At 36.3% G+C, this 16,117-nt stretch overlaps 1 protein-coding gene across 5 annotated transcripts in view; it reads left to right on the top strand.

Moving 5' to 3' along the window:
• The window catches only part of msh3 (mutS homolog 3 (E. coli)), a 48,355-nt gene extending 32,503 nt beyond the window's left edge, over positions 1-15,852 (top strand). For 2 of the 5 annotated variants that reach the window (XM_028032918.1, XM_028032917.1), the window contains 4 exons: positions 397-583; positions 11,800-11,932; positions 12,295-12,463; positions 15,512-15,852. In XM_028032918.1, the coding sequence (XP_027888719.1) occupies positions 397-583; positions 11,800-11,932; positions 12,295-12,463; positions 15,512-15,593 (571 nt within the window). In that variant the 3' untranslated portion in view covers positions 15,594-15,852. Of the gene's footprint in view, positions 1-396; positions 584-10,596; positions 10,712-11,799; positions 11,933-12,294; positions 12,464-15,511 lie in introns of those variants that run through there. The other 3 variants (XR_003597491.1, XR_003597492.1, XR_003597493.1) reach the window with 3 other exon arrangements.
• Positions 15,853-16,117: the final 265 nt, after the last annotated feature.

Here is a 16,117-nt window from a genome sequence, read left to right as displayed (position 1 = left end):
TAAAAATGTCCTGTTGTTGGAGGAAAAAGTTAATCAAAGCAGCTGGGATGCCTCAAGTACGGAATGGGCAACATCTTGTTATAATTTTTTTTTTTTTTTACTTTTTCCCCACAGTTTTGACATAAGTAACAATAAACTCTTTGAAATTTAATTTAATTTTTATCAACACTTTTTAATTTCATTCAATAATTCCATCAATGCAGTGAATGAGGATTGTTTTAATGTTGAGGCCAGTAAACATTTTTGTAGTTTGTTGACAGATGTAAACATTTAGCTTTTTATTTCTATCAGGAGTAAATGGTGAAATCATAGTCTGAATACCTGGAAACTGGACAGACTTTTGTCTGAGTTGGGCTGGTTTGTCGTAAACTTTATTTTCTTTTGCCTGATATTCAGGATGGGGGCTTCAGACAACATCTTCAAAGGCCGCAGCACGTTCATGGAAGAGTTGACGGAGGCCTCAGAGATCATATCTCAAGCAACAGAACGCTCGTTGGTCATCCTCGATGAACTTGGACGGGGCACAAGCACACATGACGGGATTGCCATTGCCTACGCTACCCTGGAATACTTCATCAAAGATGTAAGTTGGTTTTTATCTGTGCTTATGACTGGGAAAAGCATAACGGTTGACTATCTCAGTTAATCACTGGGCTAACCGACCTCTTGATGTAATTTGTGCCAACAATTTCATTGTAGACACGAATTAAGCCCCTGAAAGCACTTTAACAACTGAGGCCCACAATAAGCAGACATGCAGAGAAGAATAAGCAACAAAAATGCTAAGACAGAAAGATGTCACAGAAAAGAAAACACATAAAGGTGATCCCTTAATATCCAAATAGATAAATCCTGTATATAATATTGTTTCGGCTTCTTTTAAATCCTATGCTGCTCATGATGAAATGTATTCATCATTACACACATACTCTATAATAATTTGTTATTTTATAACAATTAATAGCTCATAGAAATCGATGAGCCAAAAAACAGATAAAAAGGGAGAATTATTGATACTGACTGCCCTTGACAGAAAATCATTGACATAATCATTGGCCACCGTCAAGCATGCTGGGAATTAGGAATCCAGATTTGGTCTTATTGATTGTTTATGAAATATTTCCTGCTTCTTTTTGTCATATTTTATCACATCAATAAGTGCAGAGTAGATCTTCACAATATAAGGAAAGTGCTACTGGAGCGATGACATCTACTAGCGTACATTTTTCTTGCTCTTCTCTTTCGTCACTATCAGCTGTGCCAGGTGTAAACTGCCCTTTGTATAACTAATATTGCCCACACTGGTGCTGTAAGGATAATAACTTTGTGGTAAAGGTTACCATGAAATCTTGTAATATTAAAATGCCACAATGTCTCTCATCAAAGCAAAGTCTGTCTCCTGAAGTACTACAAATGTGCTGTGAGCATGTGACTTTATCTGGTGAAATAAGTCTAAATGTGCGATTCCACAACAAGAACCTCTTCTAGGAACGTAGGTAGTTTTCTGGGATTGGGGGTGCTAAGCATTTGCTGGCATCTCATTTACCTTACATTTTATTGTGCTTATATTCAAATGCTTAAAAAACAGCTTTCCTTAGTGGACAATAAGTTCAAATTTTCAGTTTCCCCAAGAAAGTATAGACTCAATACAGAGCCCTGTTGAGAAAAATTGTTCAAATGTTTTGCAAAATTTACTTCTAAGATACAAATTCAATTTGTCACAACTGTACAGGATTATGGCTTATTAACTAATTTTAGGTTTGAATGGCGCAGGCATGTTGCTGCAGTTGCTTCATGCATGTTTCTTTAGGATCCATCTCACAGGCTTAAATTGTGATATATCTGTGGATTATTACGATGACAATTGTAAACTTTTTAACAAGTTTAATTTTGGAAACTTGTCAAATTCAACTTTATGGCTCAGAGCAATATGGATAGAGCAGCCAGTAACCAGTGGATAACGTTACTGGTTATGCATCGATATTAGGTGATATTGGTTTATATTGAGAGACTGGTTATGTGTAAGTTGTCTTTAAAAATACTTGGAAATTTAGTGAAATGTCAAGAAACTTAAAATACTCTAGCTTGCATACTCCTGATGTTTTGTGGTGTTTGGTACTGAAAACTAGAGAGTCTGTGTGTGGTATTACTTTCCTCTATGCTGCAGCCGCTCTTGGGGAAAGGGATTTACTACGTATATCAGATTACCAAACATGACTTGAGTGAGTTTGCATTTAATTTGGGTTTGAAACATTTGTTTTTTTTAACTGCTGTGATGAAGAATATTACTGTTTTAGCTGATTCTGTTTAGATTGGTTTTGTCATCAGGGCAGTAATAGTGCATAAAAATTTTGTGCAAGGTTCTAAAAGCCCTGAAAATTCTTACATTTGATAATCTTAGCTTTAGGTTTTAAAAAGTCTTAAATAAATTCAGTTCTCACTAGAGCTTAGATTACATTGGATGTCTTAAAGTTGTAGGTTCAGTCATGCATTCTTTCATGTGCTTTTTTCCATTTTAAAAGAAATGCACATGCTGCAATTGTTCTGTGATTTGTTGTGCTGACGGATAAATTCAGATTTTATCATGCTGTGACAAAAATACAAACCCAAAGGTTAAGGGAAGCAAACAGCTCTCTTAGAAGATTTTATCCCCAGATAATCAGCTTTTCTAGCAAACTTGCAAAAGAATCCCTCTTGTAAAATTGCCTTTTTGTACATCTAAGAAAAATAACAAAAATAAAACTTGACTTTTCCACTACCAACTCTTCCCATGAGGGAAAGTATATATTTACTATATACTTACTAGAAAATGTTAGAAGTTGTTTTAGTGTTATGACTAGGGCACATAACACTCAAGTCACATGCCGAAGGCAACATTGTCCAATTTAATTGCCAAAATTAAGTTTAACTTAGGTAAGCTGTTCAGTAAGATATATATGTAATTTGTCAGAATTTATATATTTAAATCACTATATTACTTAAAGGTCTTTCAAATCAATTGCCTTTTCTTCCTGGAATATATTTGGTTTGTAAATATATTAATTTATGTTTATGTGAATGCCGGATTTTAATGACTAGTTTGATGGTCAAACAGCAATAATGAACCTAACATTAAAAAATAACACAAAACGCACATCTCTTAAATATAGGCTAAATGAACAAAGCAGAAAGAAAATAAAGTCTGATCATGCTAAACATTTGTAGAAAAGTCCACAGCATGATTTATGCAAATGCTCTGTCTGCGCTGGCGAAGATTCACTCACGTCTCAATGTTGGGTGCTTGAAATCGATACTGACCTTTTCGCTGATTAATTTGGTTGTGATAGGGAATTTAAATGTCAATTCCAGGTGATCAGTGGCTTTCTACAGACTGAGAAAAATTATGAGATGGTGATAACAGCAAACACAACGTAGCCTGTCCTGAGGCCATTGAACAATGTGAATTCTACGTCCTTGACCTCGATACACACACACTAATCAAAACAGGAGCACCTCAAAGTGATAAACATAATCCTCTTCATTTCCCCACCTTTAGGCTTTTGATTTTCAGTAAGAAAACATACATGGTTCCATGGGAGATGACTGACACCAGCTATTACCAGCCTTGCTAAGCAAATAGGATTTAATGGCTGCAAATTCTGTTTTGGGAAACAACCTTTCAAACTTTGCTCTTTTCATTCATATACTAAATGATTAGTTTGGCTTAAACGTCTTGAAGCTTTGTTATGTCTGCGTCAGTGTTTTTGTAGTGTAAATAAATAGAAGGGGCTTAAAAATGGACTTAAAGCCTCAGAGTGCAGTGATTGCTTTATTCTACAGCTGCAGCTGCTTTTCATTGGTTTCATGAGTTTGACTTTACTTCTGGTTAATGTGTAATCGAAACTGAACAGCTGGATAAAATTTGGGAGCTCTGGTATTTTATTGTGGGTTAATTCTGCTTTCTAAGATCCTATTCCAACAGGTTTCGGTTGCTATGTATAAATATGGAGGAGTAAGGATGCATCTTTAAAAACTTCCCTCCAGTTTTTACGTTTTGCCAGTTTTGCATTAATCTTGGATGGAATCATGGGAGTTATGTAATTCTGCAGGAGACCATGGAATGAAATGTGTCGGTAGTCATTTATGCAGCAGGGATCTTTTATTGGCTGGAGGAGGACGCTCTCTACCTTGCATAACGGCATTGATTTATAAGAAAACGTCTCGCTATTAAAAGAAAAGAAAACAAAAGGGCAGTAAAGAAGTTATGTGAGATGGGAAGAAGCCTCTTTTCAATTCTGGCTTCCTGCTTGGGTCTTTCATGCTGTCTCCTTGACTTCCCACTCCTCCCCCTCCTGTTCCCTGCTATGCAGACGCTAAATGTTAATGTCAAAAGCCGGACTACTCCTCCTTGATCTCAGTTGTTATAGAAACACACCTTTCCATCTGAGAATAGTTAAGAGTATGGATGGATTTCACAACACGTCTCAATAATAGAGACAGCCTTGAAGCATTGTTGAGTAGGGAGGAGAGGTTCTCTAAAATTAAAAAGATCTGGTGAAAGTTGCTCTATTACTGGCATGATGCCAGCTCTTTATATGTTTATTTGATTCCATCCTCTTCTTTTTTGAAGAAGCTCACATTGTTCTCTGGGATGTACGTTGGGTCCAGGGTCATCTGGACCTAATTCTATGACTCGGCATTTGCATGTGAAAGAACTACTTTTTCAAAGAGGGAATTATGTCCTTGGAAACAAAAAGACCTAGAGCTTCACACTAATGGATAAATATCTTGTGTAGGCCTGTCACGATATCAAATTTTGCTGAACGATTAATTGTCTCAAAAAACTATTGCGATAGACGATAGTATTGTCTGAAGACCTTTTTACACTGATTTAATGGAAATGACGAAATAATGCATGCGATTTCTTGCCAAAGATGTATATCCTTTATTTTCAAAAGAACACTCAACACTGGTTGTACCAGGACTCGTCTGATGGCTGGGAGTTGCTCCAACACCCTCTCGATCATCTTCTGTTTAGTGCCCCATCGTGTGACAACATCCTGTGGAATATTGAAAAGGTTTTTATTAGAAAAACATATAGAATTATTATGTTACTCATTTAAGGCAAAGCTTCACCAGTGACGAGTAAAATATTACACCCCTTGTGCTGACAAGTAGAAATAACACCAAAATGGCTCTAGCAAAAGACATTAATACTATATTAGAACCATACTATTTTTTATTAGTTAATTTATTTCAACTTGTTTAAAGAAATGATACTAATTCTCCTTAACAATTTGTGTTGTTATATGTAAAATTATTGCCAGACAACGGTCTTAATTAGATTCTACAGGTCTACATGCTACAAAAATAAAAAATAAATAAACATGGCTCTGAATATTTTGAATAAATGAATTTAAAAACTCACCAGAATGAGATTGTGCTGAGGGAGATTAGCTTCATTCTGTGCCTTCCTCAGATCTCTCTTTTTAAAGAAGCTCAGGTTGAAAGTGTTGACCAAACTTTTACAGAGTCCTATGGCACGTGCTGTACGTTCTTTGTCACTGTCTAGACCATGGGAAACAGCAAGGTGGAGGTTGTGGCCAAAGCAGTTGAGCCATGGCCAGCCAAGATTTCTTATTGCAGCGACAATGTTAGGGCCATTGTCTGTTGTAATGCAGACCAGCTTGTCCTCATCCAGTCCCCAGTCTGCTAAAGCAGATTTCAGGTTTTCTCCCAGGGTGTTAGCAGTATGGTTATCTGGGACATACCTGGTCTCTAAACATTTAGAGTGCAGGGTCCAGTCAGCAGCTATATAGTGAATGGTCAAGCTCATATAAGGAGTCATATTTGAACTTGACCACATATCCGACGTAGCAGAGTAAAATGAAATGTCTTTTATCTCCTTCAGTATGTCCTCTTTAATACTGCTGTAAAGTTGTGGAATTGCCGTTTGTGATATGTATGTTTTTCCGGGGATTTCGTACCGTCTATCAAAAGTTTGCAACATTTTTCGAAATCCCGGCTTTTCAACAATATTAAATGGGAGCATCTCTTTAGCAATTAAGCGAACTACGCTGTCTGTGAGCGCGCACCACTTTGCGCCGTCCTTTTTGTATGCTTCCTGTCGATGAAATGTTTCAATGACGGTGGACTGTCGCGAACTTGAAGACGAAGACGGGCCACCGGTTGTACTTTTCCTCCTCAGCTGGAAAAACTTTACTGGATGGTTGTGCTTTAGGTGCACGTACAAGTTGGTTGTATTGCTACCCTTAGTTGCTACTATTTTATGACAAATGCGACATACCGGCTCGCAAAGGTTCAGCGGTTCGCCTCGGTCATTTGGTTTGAATCCAAAATACTCCCACACTGCGGCAGTTGCGTTCGGCTTTGAAACGAGTTCCATTTCGAGTCCCTCCTCCCCCAATATGAGATAGTGTTTCTTTACCTTGCTAACTCCTCACGGGGCTCTAAAGCTGCAGCAGTACAAAATGATGTGCGCGCTGACTACCTGACGTAATAGTCCCCTCCTCCTCCCTTCTCATTTTTCCCTTCCTAAAAAATGAGGAAGGGAGGGGTCAGTGGATAGCGCCGGAGTTGAGCCTACACATCCAGCGTCATCAATAGAAAGAGAAAAATACAAGCAGAGACGATATGGACGATAAATTAAATGACGTCGATAGGTTTTTTTTATCGTACGATTAATCGATTTACGGTTTATCGCGACAGGCCTAATCTTGTGCAACAAATCCCTGCATGTGGGAGTAAATGTTCTGATGTGTTCATGCTGATGCACAGAACTCCAACCACATTTTCTTCTAAGCTCTCTGCACTTGTTTCTGCCTTCAGTACACTCATGCACATGGGTTAAATGCTGTTATTTTGTGCTTTTTTTTATGCCGCTTTAGATTTTTCCAAATGTCTTAAAGTTCCGACTTTGTTGAAAAAACTGGTGTGGAGGTTTTTGAGTGAAAGCACAGCTTTTGTGGTTCAACACCATAAAAGTGAATCTAAAGGTAAAAAGTAAGAAGAAAAAGTTATGCATGGGAAATAAAAAAAAAATCTTATTCTTATGTTTTTCAAGTTCTGAGTATTTTACCACCACTTTAAGTTTAAATATCCCGTAGATAAAAAAAAAACAAAAAAAAAAAAACACAAGTACGTAACATTACCATAATGAAGTAAACTTATGGCACATTTTGCATTGTCTAATAATGACAAACCAAGTGAGCTGGGTTTCTTTACACACATTTTCCAAAGAGTTCACACTTTGAATCTCAAATGACCAATTAAATATTTTGTAATCCATGTGCTTTGTTGTCTTCGACTTTCCCATTTGGGCTTGCTGTGAAAACCTTAAGTTGAAGTTATGCAGTTCAAAGAACTCCATCAATGAAACCATAATAATAGTATCAAGTCAGTCTTTTTTTAAAGCATTTTATTAAAACCCATCATATTTTTTGCCCTTTGTAATAATCAGCCACTCAAGGTCTTATATGCTTCATGACGAATGAACACATTTATGACCCGTCTCTTTTTTTCTTTTTTTGGCATCTGTTTCCATTATTGTTCTTGTGCCACTTTTTGGTTGGTATAAGTTGCAGGATTGTGTCTGAAATAAATTTCAATATAAATTAAAAAATCATGTTTTAATATGCTCCCTAAACCAGGCGGTATGCTTTTCAGAGTTAATGGACAGTCAGGTAGCCTACATGGAAACTTTTGTTTTTTACAGTGCAGAAATGATCAGCGTATGGCTGTGAAAGTTTAGCGTTGTGTCAGATATTTTATTCAAAGCAACAAAGTGTGAACTCTGGACTTTCTCTCTCACGCAGCAAGGATTCCTCTTTTTTGTTTATAAACATAGCAGATATGGGTTTACATTAATTGTGCTGATTTGTATATATGTAGATTTGCAATGTTAAAATCTCATCTTATTGAAATATTAACTGTTGTCCTTTTTCAGTTTCTTGTGAGACAAATACTCAAGTAAACAGGTAACCATTGAACTTAAATGTGATGAGACAATTGTTTTATTAATGAAATTCTGCATTAATGAATCTTTTAATCATTGTCTAATCGATTAATTGTTTCAACACTAATGTGATCAGATTATTGCTCTGTGGAGTCGAGCTCTCGGGGCAACCTGAGGTTCTCTGGTAATGAGCTATCATTAGAACCCAATTAGATTATTATTCAAAGCAGGATTTCCAGCCTCCATCTGGAAATCCTGCTTTGTTTGTAGCCTTTAGTGCAAGAGAAGACTTTTCTATTTGTGCATGTTGATTATTGATTTGTTCTTGTTGAATCTTAACAGGGTAGGAGGCAAGCACGTGGGAGTGAAACCACATCTGTTGATAGACCCAAATCATTTCTTTTCTGCTCCATGTCCATAAGAATGATGATTAAAGAAACATAAGAGAAAACAGGAGATTATGAAATATTTGCTCAAGTATTAAGACACGCTATCTTTATTATGCTTTGTATATTTTGGAATGTGTAAACTTTCTATTTGGGGGTCTTTGACAAAGATTGTGCCACTACCATTCATAACAGGTGGTATTCTTGTGTTTAAAAGCCTTAGCATGACTTTTCTAAATATTCTTCTTGTAATAATGGGCCAACAGTTCAGCAAGTCTCTTCTCAACCTAAAGCTTTTTTCAAGAGGGAATTTAGTTTGGCGATGTAGACCGTTACAATTTTTAACTATGTCAAAAGTTTCAGTTTGCATTTCTTTTTTTTTCTTCTGCTCTTTGGATGCTTTTTACAGTCAAGTTACTTGGTTTCATTTGCTCAATTTTGTCCCTGACTCATCGTATTGGTCCTTACAGGGATACTGTTGTCTCCAGTTTGAAGGGCTTAAGTGTTGATGGTTCTTGTATTGTTCCTGAACCTCAAAATCAACATCTATTCCTCTGAGGGTGAGGGTCTGGATCAAATGGCTGAAACTTGGAGATCACTGAATGTTTTAACAAAACAATATCACTTACTTGAAGTTCCAAACTTCACCTTATTGAATTTATAAACTGTGTCAGGAAGCCAGCAATTCAACAATTCTTCCATTAAAGTTGTCCCATGTCCAGCCAGAATTGCAAGTTTTATGTCTATGATATCACAATTTTGTCAGGTTTGTTCTGCTTTTACATCTTTATCTCCACACAGCTTTAAGTTGTACTGCATTGGCTGTATGACTTTAACAACAAATGCTCATCAGCTGTAGACTTTAATATTCTGTTCAATGCAATATTAACCAACACAGTCTGTGACCACAAAACTAAGTGGGAAACGGGTTTTGAAATAAATGCCCTGAAGCAGCAATGCTAAAGATTTGCTTCTAAAATCTATTTTCCAATTACTGAGGAAAGGAACCACAATGACCTCCTTGTGGAGCTGAGATGCAACAGTGGATTTAGTACCTGATTATTTTTTTATAAGTTTGACCAGTTCATCTGTCGGGTGTCTACTTGGAAAAAGATAATTGCATTTCCCTGGCTAAAATACAGATGAGTTAAAATTATGTATTTGATGAAACTAGGTGTCAAGAGTTCACATTTTAATATAAATCAAATGCAAATAAAACCTTTTTAAGAACAGAAAAAAAACAGGTGCAATCTTTGTCACTATGAAAAACATTTATATCATTTAGACCTAAAAAAAATGTATGTAAATGTTGCAAATGTCTATTTTACCGAGTATTAAAAGCACTGCATTTAAAACTATGTGTGCCAATAATGACTTGGTTTCAACAATTCCTAAAATGTGAGAGAGGATTTCTCTAACAGTATCTTTGTACTTTATTTTCCATTTGCTTGATTACCTCACTAATGTGAGCAGAAAAAGGTAATGCATCTGTTTTACTAAAAAGCTTTTAGAAACCGTCTTCAGAGAGATGCACTAACCAGTGAAATGTTTCTTCAGATGTCTGAAGCGGCCTGAGTAAGTGACTGACTGTGTGCACCACTTGCTTTGTGGTTTTCATGTGGCACCATTAATTCCAGGGTTCAATCATGTTGCCTCTCTGTATCTTTCACCTCTGGCCGAGGTGAAGAGCTCCTCTCACTTTGGTCAGTTTTTTTCAGAGCCTGAAAAGCTGAGTTTAGTGTCTGCACCTAAAGGCAGGAAAATTAGAGAGGCTGAATGCGGAGGATATTGAGTGATAAAACAAAATAAGTGAGAACACTGTAAGGGAGAAAATAAATAAGCAGTGAGTGTACAGGTTATTATTTCAAAATGCTGGTTGCAGGGTACAAAGACAGAGAATAAAAACAATGGTAATGTTGATGCTACATTTTTGTTTTGTAGCTGCATTGTGGATAGTTTTCTCAAGCTGTTATATCTCCCTTTTGTTGTGTTTTGTGTAACAGTAAATACACTATACAGAGACCCAAGAGAGGAAATTTTGCTTTTAGACATCATCAGTTAACGTTTAGCTAAATAAAGGTGGCATACTTCAAATGCACAGCTAAAAGAGAAATCGACAGTACGCCTTAGTTGTATCATCCTAAAGACTTTTTATTGCATTCACTTGGAAAAGGCTGTTATTGTTTTGAAATGTTAGGGTTTCAGTGTTGCTAAATTTTCCATCATGTCATTCCTATCCTGTCGTTATATTTATAGCATTTCATGGGATGAAGATAAGGACTGGTGTGGAAGTGACTGGAGCATTTTCACCCTATATCCGACCGATTGTTTCCACACTGTTGTGTTGATTCTGGTATCAACTTCTCGTCAGGTAGCTGAAGTTTCTGTTTGTTGTGATACTAAGCATGTATATCGAACTACTTATCAGTTTAGCTAAATATCTTCTTTTTTGTCTGCTTCTTCAGTCACGCAAAGTTCACATATTTGTTATGCCGTTTTAATCTCTTGAGCCCCAACCTTTGGCTTCAACAAGTCTGTGTGTTGAACACACACCCAAAGTGAAATTAGATGTTTACTCTGATTGGTAGTTCAGTTTCAAGACAAAAGTGGCTATTTTGTGTTTGTATCTTTCTCTTTGTCACATAAAGCCCACATAGAAATTTTCTTTGTTTTTTAGATTCATTGATTACCAACAAAAACAAATTTTACAAACATTTTAATTACATTAGGAACAAATCAGCAGCCTGAACACAATTTACCCAACATTAAGATTGTTGTATTTTATTAACATCATGAGTCTAACAGACATCAGAAACAAGGGTTTCTCTTTAATGCAAATGTATTAATGTACATTTTTGTTTTGAAACGGTAAACAGTGGTGTCCTTGTTTATCTACTACATGACCTTTTGTCCTATTTCCCTTAAGATGTTTTAGGAAGTTTAAGACAACTGTCTTACTGTGTCCAACCAGCAAAGGCAAATCTCAAAAACTGTCAAGTTCAGAGACAGAAAACCTTTTTGCCATTGCCATCAGGGATCATGAGAGCATGAATGGCTTACAGAGAATTACATTAAAGTCAGATTTATGCGCAAATTTAATCTTTTGATCAGCTGATGAACATGCTGTTTGAATTAAAGTGCAGTTTTAATTTGAATAAAGGATATTTATTTTCTTTCCTTCTGATTCGTCTTGCACTTTGAGGCTCCACTTCCAACCAGGTTACCATCCTCAAGCATGAAATGTGACTACTTCCTTCCAGGTCTAAAGATTTTTATAAGGAATGTTTTGCAGTTTGAGGTAAAAAAAAAAAAAAAAACGGCCTCATTTCATTGAAACCTCTCGAAAAACCCAACTCCACTCATTTGAACTTGATTGTGCAGAACACTGACCTTAACTTTGGTGGTTCTGCTGAGTGGACCATCCTGGATAGTAATCCTATACTTTCTCCTCTCTCACAGGTGAAGTCCTTCACCTTGTTTGTGACCCATTATCCTCCTCTGTGTGAGTTGGAGCAGGTGTATCCTCAACATGTGTCCAACTTTCACATGGCTTTCTTACTTAATGAGCCTGACGTCACAACTGACGCTGATGGTACGTTTCCACTTTTATGCTAACGTTGCTGTAATACCACAGACCTGTTGCTAGATTGTGCAAAACATAGACATGGTTGTTTATATCAGGATTCCTTTTTGCACTTTAAAGGGGATTAATGATGCAAAATACACACTGTGCACATTTTTGTACTTCCATTTGGTTCTCTACTGCTTCTCAAAACAGTTCAAGCATTAAACAAAAAACACCCAGTCGGTTTTTAGCAGACGAAAACTGCATTATGTATGTATGATTTTGTGCAAAAAATGTAATGAACATGTTTTGTATAGTCCTAACCTAATCTGTTCAGGGAAACATAATAGGTAATCTCTAAGATTTTATGCCACTGGGTTTGTTGTCAGATGGAGAGGTTCAGCCAGAGTTCATCACCTTCCTCTATCAGTTAACCGAAGGAGCTGCTGGGCGAAGCTACGGCCTGAATGTGGCCCGACTGGCTGACATTCCTGACCCGATACTACACACCGCCTCTCGTAAAGCCCGAGAGCTAGAGCTCATGGTCAATGCCAGGAGGTAATGCACACATAACCACCCTGACATTTTCTTCAAGGAGACGCTTAGTGTGCATGTCAAGTCAGTCTGTATTTTCATGGTGTGTATACTGTGAGCTCCTTGTGTTCTCTTTACCTTTCTGAGAGTGATGCATGAAATCTTATGAGCTCAGTATAAATCCCAGTTCCCAAATGATTTAAATATTTTAAAGCTCAAATGCAAGATTGACACTCAAAGATGCGACTCTGTCATAATGTTATAGACATAAACAAAATCTAATGTTTATTTAAGCTTCAACACTCAAATGCACTTGATTTCATTCTTGAGTTCACACATTTGAACCGGAAAATGTGCCACTCTTCCTGGAAAACAGGGAGTGATGCAAATGACACAAGATTATAGAAGAAAGATTTGTCATTATGAGATGCTTAAATATCCCCTTAAGTAACTGTAGCAGGTGTTAATGAAGCAGCTTTGTTTTGAATGGTTATACTTAAAGTAACACATGCATTTCAAAGTGAAATGGCAGCAGCAGTCGCTGTAATTGAGTTTTTTGTTCTAATGTGTCTAAATATCTGGAACCAAATAAAATAAATTGGTTTCTTTTGTCATGCCTAATTTTTAATGAATGTTTCTTGACCGTGTATAAGCTGCAGTGAATTTTTATGCTGAGTTATGACTTGTATATTATTAAGCTTTGCACAAATATGCAGATCTGTGAAAAGATGTAACTAAAAAGCATATTACAGATTTCTTTCATTTTTGGCTGATTTGTCACACTTACATGTTTTAGATCATCAATCACATTTTAATAAGGCAAAGCTACTCTGAAATATGCTAGAAATAGTTTTCATTTCAACATATGATTTCATTTCAAAATATTTAAAAAAACCAACACGACTCAATGTGAAAAAGTATTCACATTGAGTCACCTGCTTGATTTTTTTCATCATGGGGGAATTTTAACACATTCTTCTTTTCATAATTGTTTTATGCAATTATTCAAGATGACACCACCACACCTCAATCAGATTTGAGTTCAGTCTTTGACTAGGCCACTTCAAAACCTTTATTTTGGCTTTTATGAGCCATTCAGAGGTGGTCTAGTTAGGAACAGCTTTGTGACTCAAGTGTGCTTGAGTTTAAGTTGGTTGAATGTTCTCCTTCAGAATGAATGGGAGTCACATCTTCCACAAAGTTCAATTTGCTTTTCTTTGTTTTTCCACTAAATATTTTCTTAGAAGTGTCTCTAGAGACTTTGTGTTCTGCGTAGTTTGCAGTGGTTTTGGCTTTGAAACTCTTCATTGTGTTTCCCATTTCTGACCAGTTTCTAATTCTTGTGACATGATCACTTGCAGTGCAATAAAATAAAACAGAATAGAAATATCCTTTACTGTCCCGCAGTTTGGAAATTCAAGTTTACCAACAGCAAATGGAAGAATGCATATTCAAACTACGATAAAAACTATAAAAACAGAAAAATAACAGGTAAAGAAAAAAACATAAGAAAAAAATGCTATACAGTTATTAAGAATAGCATACTTTTGAATTCTGTAACTGAGTATGGTTGTTTAGAAATGCATAAAATGTGTTTGTGCATAAACACCTGGATGTTGTTCTGGGTTACTTTGTGACTTCCTGGGAGAGTCATTGAATATTGGCTACTGCAGGAAGGTTTCCAAATTGTTGGATGTTTTTTCCATTTGTGGCTCTGAAATTGGATCACTGATGTCCCAAGACCCTGGAAAGGGCTTTGGAACTATTCCCTGATGGATGTCAAATACTTTGGTTCTTTAATGTTCTTGATTTACATTTAAATCAAGTACATTTGGTGTTTCTTTTTGAGCATTTTTTAGCCTACCTTTTGTTGTTAGAAAGGGTTATTGAAGTGGATCTTGTGATTTTGCAGGTTTATTAGTAATCAGGACTCAGTGTGGTTAGTAATGATTAGTGACAAAGTGATATTTAACTCAACTTTTTGAATATGTTTTTTCTTTTAATGAATGAAAACATTTGAAAAGTGCATTGTGTTCACTTAGTTTTCTCTTGAGAATCAAATCTGGTTGATTTGAAACATTAAGATGTGACAAAATAGCCAAAAATATAAGAAATTTGAGGTGACGTTTTCATACCACTGTATTTTTCTGTATATTACTATCATATATACTCAAAGTTGAGAAGTGGAATATATATTTTTTACAAATTTTAGTTCTGATTATTAAAAAACACATTTTTATCTATGCAGTCACAAAGGTATTTGCAGTTTATTTTTTGAGGGAAGTAAATTTTACTCCCTAAAAGAGGCCTACATTAATAATAATAAAGTATTATTAGAGTTTTAATAATTTGCGTTGCCATTTGGTTGGATTTGCACTCTTGAAGCTGAAGACAACATATTCTGTCCTCAAAGCCACTGGAGTCCACAGTCATTTTAGCTGGATGAACATGGGAGGTGCTGATATCAGCTTTCTGACGGAAAGGCTTCTCTGTGAAGAAGCTGAAGTGCAAAAAAATGTTCTGAATGACTTTGGACACATTCACTGAGTTTGTATATTAAATTTAAAATCCATCTGTTTGATGCTGACGCAGAAGGCTTCTCTGTTTACCTCACTAACACACAATTCCTATATGGCTCAAATTCAGCTTATTGCTGAGTGATGAGATGGAGGACTGGATAATTGTTGGTGTTTTACCAATAAATCAGCATATTGCTGTATATGTCATTCTCTGTGTATAACATACAGACTGCTGCATGGCTGTTTATCCTCTAACCTCTCCACCACATAAAACAAATGTCAGCACACACACACATAGGCCTGCGCACGCCCACACACACCCCCACACACAGAGAGACAGCCACTCGATCAGAATAATCCTTCTTATATTAAATGTGTTTGTTAGATGCGTATGTCCAACAAAAAAACAGAGAGGAGTTGAGTGTAGATTTCATTTTATTTCTACATAAATGTTTGAGACTGCAGCATTTTTGTTTCCATAATATTTAAAGGAAACACAATATTTTGTAGTCCAGGATGGTTAACGTTTTGGTGCGTTTCTGTGTCTCTGCAGGAAGTATCAGAAACTTCTCTCAGCTCTTTGGAGCATCTGCGACAAATCCTCCCTCGAAAAGTGGCTGCAGTCAAACTCTTGATGTCTCAACAGCCACAACCATCGAACTGAAAACACTTCTAAGAAATAAATCGTGCCATCAATGACTGAACATTTTTAATGCTCACACAAGAGGTTATTTTCTCTCTAAAGGAGCTTGTTGATTATGCAGTTTCAAGCCCCTCAGGTTCTGGTAGCTGTCACAATAGTTGATACTAAAGGGTCACATTTTACCTACAACTGTGTGGTGTCCATGTATTCAACGATCAAATAAAGACAAATGCCATACCTGTCTTATTTTATTACCTTTAAACTGGAGTTCTTTTGGTCAATATTGAAATCATAATCATTATATTCGATTCATTGCTGAGACTTTGGAAACCCATTATTCTTTAAAAAACAGGAGTGTGCAAGTAAAGTGGAACGCATTCAAATAATCCTAATGTTTAAATTTAATTTCCTTGTTTTTGTTTTGAGCTAAATTGAAACAAAATGCATTTATTGGAGGTTTTCACTTATTGTTGAACCGTTCTGGACTCGTGTAGCATTTTAATAACATACCCCTAT

Source organism: Xiphophorus couchianus, chromosome 12 (genome assembly GCF_001444195.1).
Source record: "Xiphophorus couchianus chromosome 12, X_couchianus-1.0, whole genome shotgun sequence".
NCBI lineage: Eukaryota > Metazoa > Chordata > Actinopteri > Cyprinodontiformes > Poeciliidae > Xiphophorus > Xiphophorus couchianus.
This window is presented reverse-complemented; position numbering and strand designations above follow the sequence as displayed.